This window comes from Numida meleagris, chromosome Z, assembly GCF_002078875.1.
Source record: "Numida meleagris isolate 19003 breed g44 Domestic line chromosome Z, NumMel1.0, whole genome shotgun sequence".
In the NCBI taxonomy this organism is placed as follows: domain Eukaryota; kingdom Metazoa; phylum Chordata; class Aves; order Galliformes; family Numididae; genus Numida; species Numida meleagris.
Window position 1 is genome coordinate 20,768,936 of NC_034438.1, and position 14,147 is coordinate 20,783,082.

Here is a 14,147-nt window from a genome sequence, read left to right on the forward strand (position 1 = left end):
CACCTTTATCTTCACTGTTTGATAAAACACTTCACTCAAGTTTAAGATACTCAGTTCTTTTTATCTGCTCTATTTCTGATACCTTGCATTCTCCATTGATACAGATATCCAGTGAGTCAGCATTGCACTGAGTCCCATCTATTACTGCAGGAGCACGTTCAGTGTAAAAATTATAACCTTCAGCCAAGCAGTTTAATGCACATGGTTTAACCCCACCTGGACAACAAAAGTGAAGAAAAAAAATAACAGAGTTCCTGAAAAAATAATGTATTTGCATAAATAGATCCAAAATTTATGATCTTATCTTGTGTTTATTTTTCACATGCAGTATAGACACCTTATTTCACTTTCCATTATTGATTTCTTTACTTGATTCTTCTTTTTTGCAAAGAGCATTACTTTTTATAGTAAGATATAGCAAGGTTGGATGTCTACAAAGGGATTCTATTATGTTAACATAACATTAATGATTATTAAACAATTTGAAAGGATACCACTTCAGCAACACTTGACAAACGTGCATAAAAAAAGAATGTAGTCCTAGAAATAAGTCAGGGTGAATTTCAAAAACTACATTAGACTATTTTAGATGGTATTTCCACCTACTAGGAACATGCTACAACTCAGATCATGTGATCACAGTGGTCACTTTTAGGCTTTTCATCTAAAACAAAACTACAAATAAAACCATTCAATATAAAAACAAAAGGGAAAAATATTCAGAGTTTAGAATAGAAAAAAAGTAATCAAAGGATGACTTGCTAATTTTGAACAATGACCAAAATGCAACTAAACTTGATTAAACTGCTCAAAAGAGAAAAAGAAATTTTAATTCTCTTCCCTGCTTCAAAAACACCCTTTTTATTTTACAGTGCAATCATACGAAACTCGTATTTTTAAAATAATCTTTAGAGACTCTGTGATGCTTCTTCCCCTTTCTCCATTTCCCAGTATTATTGAGAAGTTTATACTAAATTTGTCACAGTAGCATCAAATTCACTTACAGATAAATTATGTAATGTCAAATTCTATTACACCTGAAGATGAAAAAAGGGCTCTGTATTTTAATATAGAGTCCCTATGATGATTCTCAAGCTTTTTTCACATTAAAAAAAAAAAAAAAACCTGCTAGAATATTCAGGGCTCTTCTGTAAGATTTATAGCAGCTGACAAAAGCTTAGAAAACTTAACTTACGTTATCGTACCTTCATCAAAAAATTTACATAATTTACATACACTACTTTCTGTATAAAATTTATATATATTTGAATACTTCACATATAATAATGTTTTTGAAAAGCTACACGTTACCTCCAGTGTAGGGTTTCCAGTTATAATACTTTCCGCGGAAAGGCATGTTGTCAAAGTCTGCACATTGTTTTTCTCGAAAGTCACGGGCCCCTGCAGGACACGGCTAAAATAATACAGACCAAAGAGAGTTTATTCCTTCTGAATATCAAAATAAAAAGAAATGTTAATATTACAAATAAAATCATCCAGAAGACTAGAAGGTGGTTCTTTGCTTTTATATTGTGTCTCTGATTTTGACACTTCCTTTATTTCTCTGTAATTGAAGTGTCCTTCAGCTGGCATGCAGTAATTGAATTAATTTAAATAAAGGTAAGTGTTATAACAGCTTCCACAAAACCAGACAAACAAAATCACGTCTAACTATGCTTCATAATCAATCCATCAGCTACCTCCTTATAAACACACACATAAAAACAATTGAAAAAATGAAAATCATTCTGGTAAGAGCTCTTGCCTCAGTTGTACTATATGAAGCAGCTGCACTGACCTATGTTTCCAAGATTTTGAGAAAGAAATTACAACACTTTCTAAAGATGTGCAGACTATTATCACTTTTGCTTACTTGCAGCTTTGAAAAAAGCACTGCAATAAGGCTGAGAATGAGACTAGATGCCATGTTTGATCCTGACTCAAAGCATTATCCAAGTGTTAAGACATAAAAAGTGATTTCATTTAAATGTTCACTACTAAACATTTCCAATTACAAAACTGAGAAATTTCTTACTTTAGGAGAAACTGACTTCTTTGCTATTTCTTTGCTAATTTTTCGTGAGCAAGTTCAAAATAATAATGACGACCTTGAACACACAGAATTCACACAGCATGTTAAACATTGCTATCATTGTTTAAGTAGCAGCTATGATTTCAAGCACCGTCAGGCAAAGTATTTGAAATACAGATTAAAATCATTTTTAGACTGAAAGAGAAAAGAAATTGTTTGTGGAAATTAGTGTTGTGAATAAATATTACTATTTTATGAGCAACAGAAGAATTCATTTCATGGCAGTTTTACTAGTCTTCCTATATATATATCTAAGTCAGCCAGTCCTGTTCAGGAATCTCAAATGCATTCAAGTGAAATGGTCTGTAAAAATGCACGTAATAAAAATCTATTGCACAATGCGAATATTAATAATTATAATTCTCGGTACACATTAGTCAAGCTCCTGCCATAGCCAGCCCATTGCACTATCATTCACAAACTACAAAAAATTTCTCCAATTTTGAATATAAATGAAAATACTGGATGCTAGAGTCTTACAATTTTAAACTGTCTACAAATCTCTACTATCACTTTGTAATTAAAAATATATTTTTATTAAAATGCACTTACTGCTTAAAAATTTACTGTTAGTACCTTAATTCTAGTGCTTCAGATCATAATAATGAGAATAAAAATAACTGTAAAAATACTCAAAGAATAAAAAGAAAAAAATATACTGGTAACAACTATATTTGCTTCTTTGTCTCTTATTCTTCAAGCAGTAGAAGGAACTGTCCTGACCTACTGCAAAGTCTGCAATCAGATCTCATCTACACTCGTCAATACCCACTACTCTTCAGTTCCACATGCTTGCATGGCTGTTATTCCCCCTGCATACTTACCTTTCCAAGTTAATTAAAATCCACTGCAGAAGACACCATTAAACCCTTTTTATGAACAAAATTATTGTAATATGATTTTTGAGATGCATTCTTATTTCTCTTTTGATGGGGATATTGGATGTACTTTGAGGCAAGATCATACATTTCAATAATAATAACGATGGATAAGAGTGCATACTCAGCAACTCTACTGATGATAGACAACTGAGATGAGTGGCTCATAACTCCAGAGTCACACTGCTACATAGAGACATCTCAAGAGGCTTGTAAATGGGTCCACACCAACCTCAGCAAGTTCAGTCAAAGAGAAACACAAAGTCAAGAACCCAGGCAATAATATTCCCATGAGCCAGTTACATGCTTATGGCCTTCCAATCAAAAAGGAGCTTTACAGAAAAGGACCTGGGAGTCACAGTTGTCAAGTTCAACGCGAAACAAGGTACTCTTACCACAATGAAAGCTAACAGTATCCTGGGCTGCATTAGGCAAAGTACTGCCACAGGTGACTACCTTTCCTTCTTTTCCGCATTGGAGAGGCAAAGATTGCCATGAGAATTTGCATAATCTCCATCCTGGAGATAATCAAAAGTCATCCGGGTCCTGATGGCAATGGTCCTGAGCAACCATCTCAAGGTTTGTGCAAGTGGGGATAGTTAAGACACTCTCCAGGGGTTCCATTTCAACCTCAATCATTCTGTGAATCTATAAGCAAAGCCTTTCCTTTTGATAACTCAGTTTCTGCCACAATTTAAACTGCTAATATCAGTGCTTCCTCTTTCTTAAAGACAGCTTTGGCAGCCTGACAGAAGAACAGCTACATACACTTACATGCTTAGCCTGGAATCTCACTCCTCACCAGCAGACAAGGCTGGCAATGCCTGGGAACAGTTAAATGAACCATGGGAGCAAAGCTACTCATCCTCTACACTTAGACAAAACCATGGCCACTAAATTAATGCCCTACTCTGAGAATGTTATGTACAGCAAGACTGGGGGCATAGTTATATACTTATCATCACTATCTCAGCTTCCACCGTTTCTTTCTTTTCTCACTCTGTGGCTGAAATAACTGCTTTCACAAATTAGAAAGGTACAGGAAATCAGATTTTCAGTGGCTTTTCCACTGACAAATAGGGTTGAAGACTTTTCTGAAAGAAACAGACATGAAAGGAACATCTGTTTCTTTCCACAGTGCTAGGACCTAGCAATTACTACTCCACAACAGCTGACTTCCAGTTTACTCATTCCAGTAAAATTTCACTTTTTAAGCAGAATGTCTGCTGATGATAAAGGGGATAATCACTGCAACTTTACTCAAGACAAGCAATAGAAAGGCTACTGCTGTCATAAGTTATGTCTTTTTGTTGTATTTCAAAAGTCATCTTAACCTATCCAAATAAGTATCTTTTGTATCCATGACACATTGTGTCCTTTCATATCTGATTCCACAACACAGGAAGAATTTCAGCCACAGTATTAGAAAGCCTGGAAAAGCTTAAGGTCACCATGGTAACTCAAGATAGCAAAGAATGAAAGTGATCAATTGGGATGTTAGTCCTTCTAGGTAGTGCAGGTGATGAAACAGTAACAGAATGGGAGAAAATGCTACTAGAGACATATTTCAGCTCTGATCTGCAATAGCAGTTCATGGAGAGACAATGGCATTCCCATTTCTAATGCTAACTACTTTATAATCTGAAATGACTAGACATAATTTAGTTAACATACACTGGTACCACTCAGAGCTGTTAATTTTGTGTTAAAATGCCAAGTTTAAATGGTTAAGAACACACCTGAAGGTTTCGATTATCAGAGAAAGTATCATAGATAGTATCATGATAACATTTTTAGTTTCTTGACATTCTGTCCTGTTTTTGGTAATCCTGCAGATTAAATTGTGATTTCCTACATCACAAGTACTTTTAATTAATTTCAAAAACTAATATACTAATGATATCAAAGCTTGTCTATAACCCAGTGTCTCTGGCTCCAAAAATCCGAATCCATCAATCCATAAGCAGATTTGGTGACCTGTGCAGTAAAATAAATTTCCATTTTAGTGGCTATGTCCTCTTAGTGAATACTGAAAAATGACAGCTCACATATCAGGATCTTGCTCGTCACCACAGCCATTTATTTTAACACTCTCAATCATGTACTGAATCCAGCTTTGAGGTGGATTCAGTAAAGTTTTCAGGTAGCCCTGCTGAAGACGGTAGCCACCAAACTCAAAAGAACAATATTCTGTACTCTGAATAAAGAAAAATACAACTGATACTTAAATTTATTTCTGTTGTGTAACTTTATTTCCCGTGGAGTACATCACTACTACGTGGGAGGAAAGTAAAACTAAAGATGGTGTCCTCAAGAAATGCATTCAAAATCATAGGTATGAAATGCAAACAGGTTACTGCAAGGTAAGCTACAATATGCATTTTCAAAATGTCAGTTCTGTGGCACTGTCTCTTGATGTAGATATTCTTCTTCCAAAATAAATATTCAATGACCTTATAGGATATGATATTTTACATTTTTCATGAATTTACAAGTTTTTTCATGAGTAACTGTTGCTACAGGCTGCTTGAGTTTCCAATCTCTCTTTAGGAGATGGCAAATCATGAGACAGGAATCTAACAAATGTCTAAGAACTTATAACAGGGTATGAAGAATGTCCACAGGAGAAGATGATAAAACAACCAAAATTTTGAGTCAAAAAGCTCTAAGAAGAATATCAAAATTTTTGAATACTGAAGCAAAAATAGTTTAACAACTGTCATCAAATTGTTGAACCAACACTGACACAACACCAAATATCTTGTCTTAAAGAAATCTGTTTATCTTGGAGCTTCAAGTCAGACAGTCTCCTGTAATTGACTAGGTTTCCTATTAACAAAGGATTACATCAGAAGATGAGAAACAAAGCCAGAAGGGTGATACATGAAAGGCAAATTTTGTTCTAAGATATACCACCTCACATGGATGCATCTTAGAAAAAAAAGGCTTGAAAATATTAGAATTATCTAAGCAATTAACAATCTATGAATGAATGTGTGCATAAAGAGCCAACAAAAATTGTTAGCCTATGTTCTTTTGTGAGAAAAAACTAAAGAACAAGAATCTTTGAAAGGCACGTGTACACCTATACTTTTATGAAAATAAAGCATTTACATAACATGTAATCAAAACATTCTACTGCATTTAAAAGATGAGGAGTCTTTTACAGTCTTATATGTTTATCAGCTTAAGTTTCAAATCCTATATATATTTTAAATCACTTACAATTAGTTTAACTGGAGTATTGTTTCTTGCAAGTAAGTGGTTAGTGGTAGAAAATACAATTCTGATGACAGTGTTCTTTCTATCAGCTTTTGTTTCTAAATTCATTAACTGATGTTCTTTTCTGCTGATCTCAATGTTTCCATTAGCAGATGCCTTTTGAATTAAGAAGTCATATACGGCTTTGGAAGTCTTTGATGAGAAATATGCCTAGTAGGAGTGTATGTGCTATTTCCAAAGAAAGAAAATGGTAAAAAGAAAGGGCAACAGAACTAACTCATCTCTGAAAGAAAAATGAAGTCAGAAAGAGGGGTTTTTTTTGTTAATGAATTGTAGGAGCTTTAGGGAGTGTTACATTTAAAATTACATATGGGCAATGAGTGTTGACACTGCAAAAAACTTCAAGAGAAAAGATGTACTAACAAAGCATTTTTTCATACAAATAATGACGGATTTGCATGCTTTTAATGCTTACATTAATCAAACATACCATTCCATTAAAATGTCAAGCACTAAGGACTGTAATAAACCTTGAAACAAAATCTACTAGTCTCAGCAATTCTTAGTTATTTAAAACCCTGAAGATTACTATAAAAGAAATGGACTACAGTTGTCAAAACCATTAAGATAGCAAATGTAAATTTCCGTAAGTTACAATATGTTTAAGCACTGAAAAAACATGCCCACCCCTCCCACCTTGCCCCCTTCTGCCAGATTACAAAAAATTTTTCACAGTCAAACTTTAAAAATGGCATTTTCAAATATCATAGCCCAGGTCTGCAACTGTTCAAGGTTTGTTTTTAAGACCTATACAGTGACACTGAGGATTTCTTCTCCAAATCCTTTTTTAAATTATTGAAATCTGACCACAGGTAGGAAATAAACACTTCGGGCTACAGGATTATAACTTTAAAAGATTTGGATAACCTGGAGCAGTGTTTTGAAATAAAGCAATGGATGCAAATTACTACATTCGGATTTGGACTAAACAAGTGTACAAGCTCAACTTGAGGAATGATCTCCTAAATGCCAGCTCCTCAGAAAGAGATTTGGGTGCTGTGAATCAATACTTGCTGAATAAATGCTGTCACTGTTTTAAGAAAAATGAACACAATACTGATATTATAAGGAGAACCTCATCACTAAGTTAACATACATAATTCTAAGTGGTACTTAGTTTTGACAGGAGCTGTCAAAAAACCTGCGCAGAGTTTGGCTACCACACTACAAGAAAATGCGCACTACTGGGATGCCAAAGATTGTTAGCACAGAGACTATATAGTGTAAAGAAGACTAACAGGAGACACAACAGTAGTCTGCGAACAGAGGAAAGGCCGCCAGAGAGGAAAAATGTTCTTCTAAATCGCACCTGGAACAGAGTAAGACTCTTAAAGGATGAAAAAATGTGTTATATTTTAGGAAAATGGTTCTGAAAAGTAAAGATTCTAATGCAATGGTTTAATGACAGTTGATTTTGCAAACAGCCGAACAGCCAAAATGGCCTTCCCAGGCACCTTTCAACTGTTCCTTCTGTGACCTTCTCAGCTTCCTCTTAGTAATAAACAAGAAGCTTAGAGAGAATAAGGGAAGCAAGGCAAATTTGGAAGGATTTCTTGAAAGTATCTGACATTAAGAAATTAAAAATGACGAGACTAAAAGACATCCTTGCAACATTTCAACAATATCACTAGGTATGATTGCTAACTAAAAAAAAAAAAGACAATTTCAACATTGTTGAATGTTTGTGAGGTAGCAGGATATTGTATTATCTAAACTTTCTCATGTGCTAGTTACTGTGGCATATGCTAACTAATACCTATTAGAAATAAACATTTTAAAAAGAGCATATGGAGAACTAGCCTGAAAAGTTCTGAAAGAGTTAAAGATTGCCAATATGAATTTTTAAACAATCTTAAAGACTATACAAACAAACTGAAATGGTGCTAAGGTAAAAATGAACAGTATTTGAAAATGGGCAAATGAAATACAGCTTGTCTGTTATCACATCAAAATAAGCAGAGAAGTTGATAGTGACTTGACTAATGCAGGCTTAAAAGGAAGATAATACAGACCAGTGTACAAGAATACCATAACATTTTATCAACTACAATTTTATATGTTTCCTGGTGAAAATAAAAGAATAATACAATATACCTAGATTTTAATAAGCCACGTAACTTAGCAATGCACTGCATCCCAATTAATAATTAAACCAACCAAACCTGTACTAGTTCAGTAAAGCAGGTAGAAAATTAGAAAAGCCAAATCCCAGCTAGAACTGAACTTGGCCACTAAGGTGAAGAACAACAATAAATATTTCTATAAATACATCAGCAGTAAGAGAAGGGCTAGGGAGAATCTCCATACCCTGTTAGATGCTGAGGGCAATGCAGTGACCAAGGATCAGGATAAGGCTGAGGTACTTAATGCCTTCTTCCCCTCAGTCTTTAATAGTAAGACTAGCTGCACCCTGGGCATACAGCCACTTGAGCTGGCAGATGGGGACAGGGAACAGAATAGGCCATGCACAATCCACGATGAGATGGTTTTGGACCTGCTCCGAAAGCTGGACACTCTCAAGTCCATGGGTCCAGATGGATTACACCCTAGAGTGCTGAGGGAGTTAGCGGATGTGGTTGCCAGGCCGCTTTCCATCATCCTTCAATAGTCCTGGCTAACATGGAATGTCCTGGTGGTCTGGAGACTAGCGAATGTGATGCCCATCTTCAAGGAGGGCCAGAAAGATGATCCTGGTAGCTATAGACCTATCAGTCTCACCTCGGTGCCAGGGAAGATTATGGAACAGGTAATCTCAAGAACCATCATGGATCAGTCAAAGGTCAACCAGGGGATCACGCCCAGTCAGTATGGGTTCATGAATGGTAGATCCTGCTAGACAAACGTGATTTCGTACCAAGACAAGGTGACCCGCTTAGCGGATGAAGTTAAGGCTGTCGATGTGGTCTACCTGGACTTCAGTAAGGCCTTTGACACTGTTCCCCACAGCATCCTTGTGGAGAAGCTGGCTGCCCATGGTTTGGATAGGCATACGCTCTGCTGGGTGAAACACTGGCTGGATGCCCAGGCCCAGAGAGTTGTGGCCAATGGAGTTAAATCCAGCTGGTGGCCAGTCATGAGCGGTTGTCACGGCATTACTTATGGATCTGTGTCCATGACAGGGGACAGCAGGCCCACAGGCCCGGAAAAGAGAGAAAGGAGGAAAAGAAAAGTGTCGGCGGTTTAGGGGCTGGCCCGGACCGGTCCTGTGGCTAATGTGGCAGGGGACCCGGGGACCCACGCCCTGAGGAAAACAAAGGGAAGAGGGGAAGGGTAGGAAAATTGTAGACGGGTCTAAAACAAAACTGGCAAAAATCTGAGGACGAACATTAGTTCACTAAATATTATATCGAAATTGAGGCCAACAAATCAAAACAGAGAGAGTTCAAAGCTGAGATTCCTACTCCATAAGCTGCAGGGGGACCATGTGCTTCTCTGCCGCATACGAAGAAAGAGGAAACTCCCGGTCTGCCAGGCAGCTTCACCCGCCCCCTCCAGACGCAAAGACCCCTGGGGAATGCAGCTCCTCCCCTCCTGCTCCGAGAACCAAGCACACAAAAACGCCAGTCCACAGGACCAGAAGATTAATTCTTTAACTGCCAGTGCTTTACACAATGTTATGATGTAGAATACCGACAACAAAAAAATCACAAAACCAGGGCTCGGTACTGGGGCCTCTTCTATTCAACATCTTTATCAATGATCTTGATGAGGGGATTGAGTGCACCCTCAGTAAGTTTGCAGACGACACCAAGTTGGGAGGGAGTGTTGATCTGCTGGAGGGTAGAAAGGCACTACAGAGGGACCTGTAGTAGGATAGACCGCATAGATGGGCCAACGCAAACCATATGAGTTTCAACAGGACCAAGTGTCGGGTTCTGCACTTTGGTCACAACAACCCCAGGTAACGCTACAGGCTTGGGGAGGAGTGGCTGGAAAGCTGCCTGACAGAAAGGGACCTTGGTGTGCTGATGGACAGTTGGCTGAATATGAGCCAGCAGTGTGCCCAGGTGGCCAAGAAGGCCAATGGTATCCTGGCTTGGATCAGGAATGGTTTGGTGAGCAGGACTAGGGAAGTAATCCTGCCTCTGTACTCAGCACTGGTGAGGCCCCACCTCAAGTACTGTGTTCAGTTTTGGGTGCCTCAGTACAGAAACAACACTGAGGTGCTGGAGCAGGTCCAAAGAAGCCCAACAAGGCTGGGGAAGGGCTTGGAGAATATGTCCTACGAGGAGAGACTAAAGGAACTGGGGCTGTTTAGTCTGGGGAAGAGGAGGCTGAGGGGAGACCTCACTGCTCTCCTCAAATACCTGAAAGGTGATTGCAGTGAGCGTGGGGTTGGTCTCTTCTCACTGGTGACAAGTGACAGGACAAGGGGAAATGGCCTCAAGTTGTGCCAGGGGAGGTTTAGGCTGGGTATCAGGAAAAACTGATCGGGGTTTTTAAAGGGTTGTTAAGCACTGGAACAGGCTCCCCAGGGAGGTGGTTGAGTCACCATCCCTGAATGTGTTTAAAAACAGTTTGGATGTGGTGGTCGGGGACATGATTTAGTTGTGGGTTGTCAGAGTAGTATAGTTAGGTTGTGGTTGAACTTGATGATCTTGAAGATCTTTTCCAACCTGAGCAATTCTATGATTCTATAGTATGATAAATCTGTTATTGATTGGCAACTAACAAATTAAAGACTTCAATAAGGAATCATTACTTAGTCAGTGAATTCAATACACTGTTGAATTTCCTGTCAACTGTGAAAATGAGAAACATGTTCAGCATCATTCAACATTCTTGTTTCTGAATTGGAGCTATAAATAGCAGGATATTTTCCAATTTCACAAGAACCAGCTGTGTGAAAAATAAAATGACAGTAAACTAATTACAGAGCATCATCTGGCAAGCTGGATTCATTCAAACGAAAATTGCCCAAAGACACCAAACACAGCTGATCTATTGAAATCTATTGAAGAAGTAAGACGGTCAGGTTTTCCTCACAGTGTAATTTGGAGGGTACTAGGACTTTTCAGATTTACAACTCATACTGGACAAGAAGCTGAGTTTCAGGCTATCTTACAACACTAGCACAGCTCTTGGATGTGTGAATAGTGCAGCTGTGATAAGGAGTACGGAACTGGTTTTGAATCTGAAAATTTATAATACTGTTGAACAATGAGAATAAACTTCATTGGAAAACCTCATGTATGCAGAGATAACACACGAAAATTAACAGTGACCATAACAACAAGGTATTTTAAAGGAAAAAATATTAATTATTGCATTTTTTCCTGAAATATATCCAAAGATGAGAAGGTGAAATAACACCATTACATACACCATATATACACTGATTCTATCACTGTTATGAGCTTTCATGTTCTGAGAAGAAACCTGTTGAATTTGAAGCTAAAAAATTATGAAGTCAGTTTTTTGTTTGTATTGCTACTAATTTAGAAAATTACTAGTGAATTGCTTTACTGTTATGTACTTTCATCATTCAATTTCATTCTATTTTTAACTTATTTGAATTTATAATTCTTGTTCCTCATTTAATTTTAAACATTTGCACACTCCCCACCTCCTTCCTCAGTGTTAGTTAATTACTTGGTGAGTTGAACCAAAACTGCATGATCATTCTAGTAACACAAGAACCAATGGATTCCGGATGGCAAAGCAATGCACTTACACTGGAAGAAACACATTTTCACAGAATGTCAGAGAGGATTGTAAACACTGAAAGTCACATAGGCATAAAAATCAGGTTTAGAAGTAGAGGATGGTTGAGGACAGTTGTGAAGGTCAAACAATATACAGATAAAATGTGAGGTTCAAGAAATCTTTCAACAACCAGCTTCAGGAAACTTCTAAGGAAGGAAATGTCACACTTGGCTCCTCTAATTTTGTCATCTTTCCCTAAACACTAGTTATTAGCTACTACTGGGAGGCACTGGGCTAGAAAGAACTTTGGTTTAATGCATAATGGGACTCCCTATGCTACTTGTTCACCTTAAACCTGAATGCTCAGCTGAACTTGCTCTAGGCCTTAATAACGAAGGCAGCAGATGGGCACCCCAATGCAACAGGGATCTCAACATTTAGCAGAGCTTGTAGAGTGTCCATTGTATAAAAGTGCCTAACAGGACTACTTGCCAATGAAGCACTGAATTCACAGCTTTTGTGAACTGGAAATAAATCCATAAATGCATCTGTTGCTGATAACATTAAAAACAGGCAAGTTGCTCTACAAAGGAACAAAGTTTACTTACATCAGTATTGCAGGAGCGATATCTCTTCCTTTCTCCAAGACAATATTTGCCTCCACCTGAAGGCCTGGAAAAAGATATTTTATGTGTTAGTTTATGTTTCAGTATAAACACATATTCATGAGATATATATTATTAGCATAAATACAAGTGCATGAGATATACATAGGTTGCTCTGAAAGTAATGCCTCCTATTTATTTCCATGGAAACAACAACAAATAAAAAGAGCAAAGCAACACTGCCTGATAAAGCAAATTCCTACCTATAAAATACTCTTTTTCAGCATAGTCATCACCATTACCTATGCATTTTTGCCAGCAATGAACAAGAGTCAGCATGCTGCACTCAAAAAAATCTGCACGGCCGTCTGGCAAGTGGCAATGATGCAATCAAGGAAACTGCCACCTTAAGCCACTTATTGGTTCATTAGGTCCTGAAAAATTTGCATACGGTGTTCTTTCTGTTCCTGTGTGAGAATCTGTGGGACCCACCTGGCACAAATTTGGGGACATTCCAGCACTGCCACCATTGTTTACAACACATCAAAGCCAATATTCAGCTCCACATACAGTTCCCTGGTTGTAATTGGTCAATTTGCATGGATTTTCTGATCAAATCACTCTTCATGTTGTGCTGTGACAGCTGTGGATGGCTGTCTGGAACATGGCTCATCTTTCAAGTTGCTGTCACCACTGCTGAAATGCACCACCCACCACCTCACTGTGCTCACATTCACTGTCTGGTCTCCATAAACATTCACAGGTGTCGATGAAAGTCAGTAGTTGCCACTTTTTCCGCATGGGTAGAATGGAGGAATTCAATGACACACTTTTGCTCCATACGCTCTTCCATGTCAGACACCATTCTGTCAGACTGTCCCTCTGCTGCCATCTGTCACATGGCAACAACATGTAATGGGATACTGGCAGGAAGGTTCAACCGCTCCTGCCATACCACCAGCATCTGCATCTGACACCACGGGCCAACATAATAAAAAGGGAGGCATTAGTTTTGGAGCATCCCCCATAAATTATATAATGTAAATAGATATATATATATATGAAATTTTAAAGGCAATATTTTAAAATGTTTTTCTTAAAAGGAATTGTAGCAGTGACTTGAATGACAGCAGATGCGAAGCAGTACTGGGTGCTTTAAAATCTTCACTCACAGTATTCATCTAGTTTGTAGGGATTTCAAGCAATACAGTGTAACTGCATTTTGAACATATTAAAAAGGTATTGCATTTAATTACTTTTTTTGTGTAAACAACCTACTCACATTCTCATATTACTGTCTTAGAAATAACAAAATGAAGAAACTGCCTGCTAAATATTGGAGCCAGTAGCAAAGACCACATTTTCAAGAATCTGATTCTGATTTCAATTAAGCAGCATTAAATCCGAAGAAACTCCAGAGTAAGCAGGTTTCTATTAGAGTGATTAAGACCCTGGCTCTTAAATTCCTAGACTGTTCAAGAACCTTATCTATCTTCCACAGAGGTCAAATAATAATTAACATTGACTTTTGTGGAAGATTAATCAGCCACCAGATCTTTGGCTCATAACTTGAGAGCAGAAATGAAAAACACTTGGTGTTTGTTTTATAATAAAGGAATAGAAGAATTTTTGGTTAACTAAAAA

At 37.6% G+C, this 14,147-nt stretch overlaps 1 protein-coding gene across 8 annotated transcripts in view; it reads right to left on the minus strand.

Moving 5' to 3' along the window:
- Positions 1-14,147, minus strand: part of ADAMTS6 (ADAM metallopeptidase with thrombospondin type 1 motif 6) — a 175,254-nt gene that overhangs the window by 39,644 nt on the left and 121,463 nt on the right. For all 8 annotated transcript variants that reach the window (XM_021380767.1, XM_021380766.1, XM_021380771.1 and 5 more), the window contains 3 exons: positions 12,507-12,570; positions 1,312-1,414; positions 83-216 (listed from right to left, as the gene is read on the minus strand). In XM_021380767.1, the coding sequence (XP_021236442.1) occupies positions 83-216; positions 1,312-1,414; positions 12,507-12,570 (301 nt within the window). The remainder of the gene's footprint in view (positions 1-82; positions 217-1,311; positions 1,415-12,506; positions 12,571-14,147) is intronic.